Source organism: Clavelina lepadiformis, chromosome 8, assembly GCF_947623445.1.
Source record: "Clavelina lepadiformis chromosome 8, kaClaLepa1.1, whole genome shotgun sequence".
Taxonomy (NCBI): Eukaryota; Metazoa; Chordata; class Ascidiacea; order Aplousobranchia; family Clavelinidae; genus Clavelina; species Clavelina lepadiformis.
Genome location: NC_135247.1, coordinates 676,362 through 685,579, shown reverse-complemented (window position 1 = coordinate 685,579; position 9,218 = coordinate 676,362). Strand labels below are relative to the sequence as shown.

The following is a 9,218-nucleotide window of genomic DNA, read 5'->3' as shown; positions in this document are numbered from 1 at the left end:
CGGTAGTTTTTTGTGTGTAAAAGATGCTGCTACAAATGAAATGTTTGCCGCCATTATGTCCCCGGTAAAGGTTACTCGAGGTCAAACCATATGTGACGTGAATCGCTTGCAATTTTACTTGACATTTCTCGATTAAAAAAGATCAGCAGTTACTAAACATTGTGTTAAGGATTAATTGACATGTATTTTTGAAAACATATTTGTTAAAATTTTGAAATCACCATGTGAAAAGTACCGAGTACCCGAACCGTCTGAAATTTCTTGAAAAACGTTATTCGGTACAGAAAAAGTACCACGGTACAGTAATTCGGTAATATAGTACCGCGGTAGGCCTACTACCCACCTATGGGGATTTGACTTTACACATTACACTTTAAATAAAGATTGGAGATACGTGAAGACGAAGAATAAGACGTGAAATAATATTGGCCGAAAGATTTGATTTTGGCGGTTTTGAGCATGTAGGCTACGTTAAAATGCGTACTTTCATCAGATTTTTTGCAAACTTTTGCGTCTGGCCAAAAAGGGTAAAACTGCCCTTGGGCATGGCATTAACGACAATTGCTCCAATTCAGTGGACCTGATGAACAGCTCTAACTTAGGGAAATTCTATATGAAATACTAAATAATCAAACATGTGTTAATCGGGACTTACACAAAGGATAGCTCGGTAACCGGGGTTCGAACGATGAGGAATCATCGCCAAGTTTATGTTGTGCAAAAACTTTCCCCAATCCAAATATAAAAATTATCGAACAATGCTACGCAAACAATTCTGGGTAGGTAATATTTCATAATTATTGCATAAAACTCCGATAATAATTATAATCATTGGGGGTAAGAGTTTGGAAGAACGCGAACCGAAAATTGTATTACATGTACGGTCGGCACTTTCACGTCAGAGGCCGATCCAAACTGGGAGATTACTGTCTATAGACTCTATAATATGAGAAAGCTAAATATAGTCCTGTACCGAGGTTATACTTCAGTTAAGTGAAAACCAGCAGCTAGTGGTTAGGGAAGTGCGACGCTACGCCCACGTGCGGTTTGTGCGTTTTATAGCAGGAGTGCAGTAAAAAACGTTCTCACGAACAATCAATCAACAGGGAAAAGAGGCTAAGCAAATCCCGGGCCTAAAACATGCAAGATAGCAATGACACAAACAAACAAGTTGTGTTTATCATCATGTGTAATGGGCTGTTTTGCTGGTGAAATTGTTCTTTTATCACACTGTAGTGCTTGGTATTTTTATTTTTTGTTCTCCCATGGACAGTGACGAAATATAAACAATGTGCGAGTCCTATTAAAAATCTGTCATCACTATTGGCAAACTTTCTGACTTTTTGTTGCCATGCATGCGTTTTGTTCCGGTGCCTTAGAAAACGGCTTATATAGTTATAGAAAGATTGTGGTGAAATAGCTCACGGAATGGCTGGCAAGTACTTGATTGATTTTACCAAGCAAGCAAATTTTCAAAAGATTGTTATTCCACCTGTTTGACATGCCCATTGCAAACGTAACAGTCCGGAATTTACATGAGCCATTTAAGTATATTTTCCCACTACCGCAATACACAAAGATTGAAAGAGATATCTTTTGATGTACACTAGACCTACTGCTACTAGGATACACAAATGTGAAAGTTAAGCAAGATGTTTTTGTGTAAAAAATGACCAGTGTCCATATTCTGTAAAACACAATGCAATGATTTTATATTGTTATATATATTAATGATTAAAAGGAGTTGTATTGATAAACTTGCTTTCAATAGATACAGGCATGTCACAAAAGCATATTTTAGTGGGACCTACAAAAATAAGTGATTCAGTATAATGAATAAAACTTTTGCAAGGTCTAAAGTTGTACATACATGATTTTATCTATTAAACGTTTTGATTTAATTATATATTGAAGGTATATTCTGATTTAGGTGGCATGTCTACATGTGGCTATCTGTGTAGCTAGTAATTCCATCAAGTATAGAAAAAAAACAGCAAAAAATGACATCTGCAGGCGTGGGACGGCTCGCAGGAAAAGTAGCAGTTGTTACTGGTCAGTGTGTCAAATATTTCAACATCAATTTGACAACATTTCCAGCAAACATACACGTGGTCAATTAAATGGGAACTCTTCTTTATTATCAAGTTAACAATCACTGTTTATACAGGAGCTGCCAGTGGAATTGGGAAAGCGATTTGCTCGAAATTTGCTTTGGAAGGAGCGAGCGTTATGATGGTTGACAGGTCAAGAGAGGGCATGGAGCAAGTTCAGCCGTGCTTGTCCACAAAGTTTGATAACAAACATCATCTAGCTGATGGTGATGTGGCAGACATGGCATTTGCAAAAGATTTATTTTCCAACGTTAAAGTAGGTAATTCATTTCAAGGTCTTTTTTCAATTTAATGCTGATGTTTCTGAAGCAATTTTCTGAATAAAGTTCTGATTTCCTGCAGGAAAATTATGGCAAACACGGCGACGTTTTAGTGAATTGTGCAGGAATTATCCGGGACAGTCTGCTCATTAACATGGATGAAAGTCGATTTGATGAAGTCATTCAAACAAATTTGAAGGTTAGAAGTTGTTATTAAATTAACTATTCAAGGATGAGTTTTGCTCGATGCATTGAAATGAGACCTGACGAATTTAACTTACGTTTAGTCAGTATTTGTCATGACAAAGTCCTTCATCGACACCCTCAACCACCCTGGTGGCATGGACCCAGCTTCGATCATAAATATTTCAAGTATCGTTGGCAAGGTAAGCAACCACCTGTGCATATGACATGAAAACAATGCTTTAGCAATTTCCTTAAAAATGTAGGGAGGAAACACAGGGCAGGCCAATTATGCCGCATCCAAGGCTGGTGTTATACTCTTTACCAAATCGGTTGGATTTGAAATGGGAAGGTACGCCTCCATTGCTAATCTCTATCTGGTGAGAAGCAAGTTAACAACATTTCGTAGTTTTTTATTCTCATGTTTTCCCTAGGTTTGGAATTCGATGTAATTCTGTTCTGCCCGGCTTCATAAAAACGCCAATGACAGAGCAAGTTCCGGAGCCTCTTCTTGAAAAAGTAAATCAACTAAAACAATTTTTCAATTCTAATCAATCTCTGACCAGAAAGTTATTTTTGAATTTCTTGCGCTAGGTTAGGAAGCAGATCCCGATGAAGAGGTTTGGAATGCCAGAAGGTAATTGATGTTTTTAGCTGGGTTGGCAAGAATGTGACGCAGATGTTCATTAATATAATTCATTGTCATTTATTTAACCTTACAGAGATTGCCAATGCTTGTCTCTTCCTTGCTTCGGATGAAAGTTCGTATGTTAATTGCTCCGCACTGGAAGTAACAGGCAAGTAGCATTTTGCTGGATCACTGGAAGTTGCTCAAAGAAATTAAATTTCCCGATTTTTTTGACAGGGGGATTGATGGCCTAACAACTCCACATGCATTGATGACGACTTAATTTTTTATTTTATCAATTTTTGTTAATTTTCTAAACTATATGCAAATACACGAAGAATCATAAAAAATGCATAATACTGCACTATGACTTAAAAAAAGGGCTAGCGAGAGATTTGAAATAGAGTAGCACGCATAACATCACAGATATTACAACAAGAGAAGTAGTGGTTTGAACGTAGGTTTGCTTCATCACCATAACAATGCCTGACTGAAGGGAGCATACCAAGCATGGAATGCACAGAATAAGTGACACTGCTCTATCGATTGCACAATTGAGTCTCAGCTTGCTTTCCAGTGTGAGAACTTGGGGATGCCGAGAACATTCCATGAACTTTGAGTGCCCCTCAAGTGGTGGTGCTGCCACCTTCGGTTATATTGATGAGGTGGAGGTTTAGGCATTAAAGATTGTTCGTCCTTCGCTTTCAACTCAGCTATCATGTCCGACGGTTTGGAATATACAAATTGACTTGTGTGCTGAAGATTTCCAGGAGTTTTTCTTGCAGAAAACATATCTTCTAAATTTTTTCTGTTGTTTGTATTTTCTTCCTTGCTTGCTGCTCCATCTTGTAATGGCTACAAGACGAAATATGCAGGTTAATCTAACCTTCGAAGACTCAGCATAGGAGCGGTTTGAATTCTGGGCTCGTTGTAACGCAGCCAGCATAAGACACCCGGTGGCGCTACTGCGTTGGTTTATGCCATGCAAAGACTCCTCAGTCTGATGATGAAGATTATGAAACAGAACCTTATTTTGCAAACTAAATCTACTTACTTTCGTGTCTGCTGTTGCATTATCTTCGTTGTCGTTCATTGTCACTGTGACAAAATAAATCATTTCATTAAGCTCGGAAAACTACTGAACGGCTTGCATAGTCAGTTTTGATCTCACCAAAATTTGAACACCTTCCTTCAAGCACATCATTTTGCCTCCTTGGAAAATCGTGCGTTGATTTTATCTCAAATTCTTTGTTATTTTCTGCAACTGGCAGAATCTCATTTTAAAAACTAGCAGGAATGCGCAATGTGCAGCCTAACTAAGAACTTGAAAATTCTCACCACTTTCTTTTCTGGGTAGAGGATTTTTGTTGATGTCACAAACAGCATTTTGATGTATTCTTGTTGACATCGGAATTGGGGGCAAATTTTTTGAGTTCTCGTGGGTAAACCTTGAAAGTTGTGACGGTCAGAAATCAACCTTTGCAGTTAAATTTAATTAATATTTCTACGTACCTGCTATATAAATTGGGTCTAACCGGCGCTGACTGGTTTTGCACAGATTGCCAAGTCCCATCTAAAAAATATGTGTAAGTATAGCAAATTCCACCACAAGTATATTCTAAATTTTGTATTGTTAGTTTTTGTCATTGTATGTGCGGAAACGAAAAATAAAATGCTAATGTGTGATAAAATGACAATTCCACCAGCAAAAAATGAGTGGGAAAAAGCATCAAAGGCTTAAACGTAGTAAGAATAATGTAACCAAATGATAAAGATGAATAATTTAATGGTTAGCACGGCCTGTGGCCATTAAACCCAACATGCAATATTTACAACAATTAAAAAAAATGCTGATAAACATAAAGTAAAAAATTATACAAATGGGAAGGTAAGGCAGCGCGGGAACCAGGCTACAAATAAAAAGGGCGCGTAGAGATATACTTGGTGACGTAGTAAAATACAACAACACCACTCAAAATTGATTATTGCATCCGGACGGTGAAATCCATCCCAAGGACACATGGAATTTCATTCACATGCCACGATTTTGATGACAAATTTCAATCAATTAAATAGGTTTGTTGTCGACTCTTTAGCAAAATGGTTAAAGTGCCAGGCTGACAACGATGCAAGTCGTGTTCAGTTCCCAGTGATCCCGTCATTGTAATGAACTTGGTTAAAGCATTAATGATCATCCTGTTTAACGCCCCCTGTGAACATTTCTATACTCAAAGAATAACAGACAATGCAACATATATCTGAGAAAACACACATAAGCTTGCATACACTTTCTTTTAGTGCGAGGATAAAGGTATTGTACTAATTGCCTTTATAACTACGGAATTCTCGTGCAGATCTGATGATATCATAATGTTATTAGTGTTCTATTTCGTGTGTTTAACAACAAGCGCTGTACTATATTTTGGCCATGTTTAGTATACACGACGCATTATTACTTCCGAATTATGTCATTCGTTATCATAGCACTCAATGCGCTGAACGTCAGTCTAGTATTTTACAGTCTACTGAATACATCTCTATTCTGTGCTCTGAAAGCAATAACCGTTTCGTTGTGAGTTAATAATATAAATATATTCAAGAGCATTGTCAGTTTGGTTCTTGTAATATGATGTCCAACTAATCTATCAGTGTTTGACGGACAGGCATATCAATTGGAGTCAGACTACAAAACAATCGATCAAGCAATAAGTAATCACAACCAAAACAATCTAGTAAGAACACTGCCAGCTGGCACAGTATCATATGGATCATTCTTACCAGGATTCCATTTCCTCCGGCGGTTATTCCTGGTGGAATAAAGACCATGGCCTTGGCTTAGTTGGTTCTCACAACCAGATATCGGGCGGATGTCTTTAAAAATGAAGTTTGCTGCATCATTTTGCCTGCAATATGCAAGCAATGTCAGCGGTTGGTTGAAATACAAGTGCATCAAATAAAGAGTAACATAAGTTCATATCAATTTTAGAAACGATGTCATGCATCTGTATGTGGCAGCACCTGTTTCGTTTGATGACATCATCACTGACTGCCCTTGAAAGAGGTCGGAATTGTGAATCTCTGCTGAATCTGGAATGTCTGGAACCAGACCCTACAATGTCTGTGCGATGTTTGAAAAATCCCTCAAAAATGACAAAGTTATTCACCTGCAAGACGGTAGCAATTAATGAAGACATCAAATGAATTCAAGTTATTGCACAAAAGAAACAGTATGACAGTCTTAAATTGTACCTGCGCTATCGTGGCCCAAAGATTGAAATGTTTTTTAAGAAATGATATGAACTTCTGTGAAGGCCGGTCAATCGCCAAATGACTGGGTTGGACATTTTCATGCTGAAAAAAAAAACATTAAATTACCAAGCAACCAGTAAAGAACAGTTTGTTTGCATTAAATGGCTGAAGTGTAAAGTTTGAGCAAACATGAAATGAACTCGGGCGAGTTGGCACCTGTAGCATGTGTTTAAACAATTGCAGACCGTGTCCTCTTCTCTGTTGCGACTCGTGAACATAAAAGTCAAGCACACAAAGAGGAAACACTTCATTGTGGTTGCCATCGTGGTCCAATACAAATAACCTTTTCTTGCCAACTTTTACGAAGCCAATGACACTTCCAAGACCACTGAAACAATTATTAATAGTTTACTATTTTATTGTGATCATAATGACAATTAAAATTTCCCAGGTTTTGAAAAGTTCTTGCATTATCTCGACAAGATTTTATAATCAAAATCTACACTACTTTGCCGTGTTGCCTCCTACAAACTCATAGTGACCTGCCATTCATCTAACTATGTCATAAAAGAATGCTCACTGGGCAAAGTGTAATGATGTAGGACAGTGGTTTTCAACCTGGGGATCATTAGCCTTTTTTCTAGTGGTCAGGAGAGCTTTCGATGTACCATAAAAAACATTTCAGTAAAATTTATTTATTTATTAAAATTTTACATTTCATGAGAGAACCAATTATAATAGGGCCCCCTGGAAACATCATAGCCTATTTTTTCAATGTGATTATGACCGTTACAACTGTTTTAGGCGATGTAGGTTAGGCTGGAAATTTTGGAAGGGGGTTGTTTGATTACATTGAGTTGCAAAATGGGTCGCTGCATGAAAAAGGTTGAAAACCACTGACTTTGGGGTTTAAAGTATTTTTTTTGGATCTGATCTGAACCAAACTTTTCGACAAAAGACCCAAAATGTTTTGGCTAAATCATGCCATGTAGTATCATGAAAGAAAACGAAACGATATTTATAAACTGTGAGTTATATATTCAAATACACACAATAGTTGATCTAATGTATTCTTAGTTATAACTTGCAGTAGAACGATACGTAAATGACTTCAATTTGTTTATTGATATGTGCAACAAAAATCACACCCGCTGTTGTTATACTTAAGACTTAAGCTACTGCAAAAATTAAAACTTTTGTGCAGAACTAAAAAAAGCACACGTTATTATAACCAAGTCAATGTTTTCTTTCTGCACTGTTCTCACATTTCCAAGCCAATGTGAGAAAAGTGACTGGCCAGTGGCCATGTACATTAAACTACATAGATGTAAACTTTATTCAATGTCAGAGGTAATTACTCTCATTCATGTCCGTAGAAGACACATTTATTCTGTTATTTTTCTGCGTAAAGTTTATTATCAATCGAACAGACGTGGCATTACTATAACAGCATTATGATATCTGTATTTGATCATAGTGAGTCCAAACACTTTAATTCAGTAAATACCAGGGGACAAGTTTTTCGAACTATACATTAATTCGCATTGTCTAGCCTGTTGCATTCAAATGAAATCTAAGTAAGGGATAAAATGTGGAGCCTTGTGATTGCCAGCCATCTGTTCCTTATATTATCAATATCATGATTATGTAGCAAGGAGGGAGAAAGTGGGTTTAGCAAGGGGATTTCAAATTTCAAAGGAAATGTAATAAAAAGACACAGGTACTGTATATTCAAAATTTTGACATAAAAATTAACCAATCATTGATTCACTAAGTGAATATATAAAGTGTTAATCAAGAAAATGTAGGTATCTAGCAGGCAACCATACTGCTGGATTTTGGGTAACTTGAGACAGAAGTCGAAAACAATAAACCTTGTTAAATGTGAGGTTGTTTTGGTTTCAAGCAACTAAACCAATATATAAGCTTTATGTATTAAATGACATGCTAATAAGTTATTTCTTTTACTTGTTGCTACTTGGATTTTTCAAGACAAAAATATGATGTCCATGAATCTGTGATTTATGTAAGCTTGTGATTGATCCAGTTAATTGCTGAGCTTTTGCTGATTTTCTTCCTAAGACTTCTATCACCAGCTGCAAAAATCATAGAAATACTGTCAATATCTCAAAATGCATGAGGCCTAATAATGTGAATCTGTAAATGATTACTGATTAGTGTAAGCTGAACTACGTCTGGTAGCCTACCGCTAGGCAGTATCCTGGGCTTACAATGCCTGAATGCCATGACACTTGTGACAGTGAACATTTTTTCCAATTTGACGAGCACCCAGATTGGAAAGTCTGTGTGCGTGGGGGATTTTAAGTAATTGAGAATACAATAGCTATTGTATCATCCTGCTGCGTGGGGAATTTCTCACCCAAAATCAGCAAACTTTTCAATCTTGATGAGCACAGCTTATACATCGAACAAATTTTTTTGAACAGAATGCTCTATCTAATATCAAAACCTTCATTAAACATGATAGCTTAAATAGATTGTACCTGGAGGTTTTTGTGTTGTTGAAATCTGCTGTCTTGTGTGTGTCCGGGAACATGTCTGCCAACAAGGGTTACATTATCCGGGAATAACAAATTAATATTAAAATCAAACTCCATCGCCCTAATTCTGTTGCCATGTAGCTGAGGTAACACAACTATCTGCACAACCTTTCATCCCTGCATCAAACGAATCGAACCAATCTTCTAACCTCGCAGTAAAATTATTTCTTCAGGCTTGTTGTGGTTGAACTGGTTACCACGGGAAATACATTTCAAAGTTTCTACC

The 9,218-nt window shown here is 37.0% G+C and overlaps 2 protein-coding genes across 3 annotated transcripts; one reads left to right on the top strand and one right to left on the bottom strand.

Moving 5' to 3' along the window:
* Positions 1–1,892: 1,892 nt before the first annotated feature.
* On the top strand, positions 1,893–3,532 carry LOC143468740 ((3R)-3-hydroxyacyl-CoA dehydrogenase-like). The gene is made up of 9 exons (XM_076966109.1): positions 1,893–2,052; positions 2,168–2,367; positions 2,454–2,570; positions 2,659–2,757; positions 2,821–2,906; positions 2,989–3,073; positions 3,149–3,191; positions 3,277–3,351; positions 3,420–3,532. Exons 1-9 carry the CDS (start codon positions 2,001–2,003, stop codon positions 3,434–3,436), a joined length of 774 nt encoding a protein of 257 aa, XP_076822224.1. The 5' UTR covers positions 1,893–2,000; the 3' UTR covers positions 3,437–3,532.
* Positions 3,533–3,743: 211 nt separating this feature from the next.
* Positions 3,744–9,195, bottom strand: LOC143468735 (alpha-tubulin N-acetyltransferase 1-like). Of its 2 annotated transcripts, none has more exons than XM_076966103.1 (11): positions 8,936–9,195; positions 8,400–8,527; positions 6,648–6,819; positions 6,432–6,533; positions 6,201–6,346; positions 5,961–6,085; positions 4,695–4,755; positions 4,521–4,630; positions 4,354–4,446; positions 4,237–4,280; positions 3,744–4,037 (listed from the first exon to the last, which is right to left on the bottom strand). In XM_076966103.1, the coding sequence occupies exons 1-11, from the start codon at positions 9,047–9,049 to the stop codon at positions 3,744–3,746; spliced, it is 1,389 nt and encodes a 462-aa protein (XP_076822218.1). In that variant the 5' UTR covers positions 9,050–9,195. The 2 variants fall into 2 exon arrangements, with proteins under 2 accessions (XP_076822218.1, XP_076822219.1); XM_076966104.1 differs by having other exon boundaries at positions 4,354–4,440.
* Between the last annotated feature and the right edge of the window lie 23 nt (positions 9,196–9,218).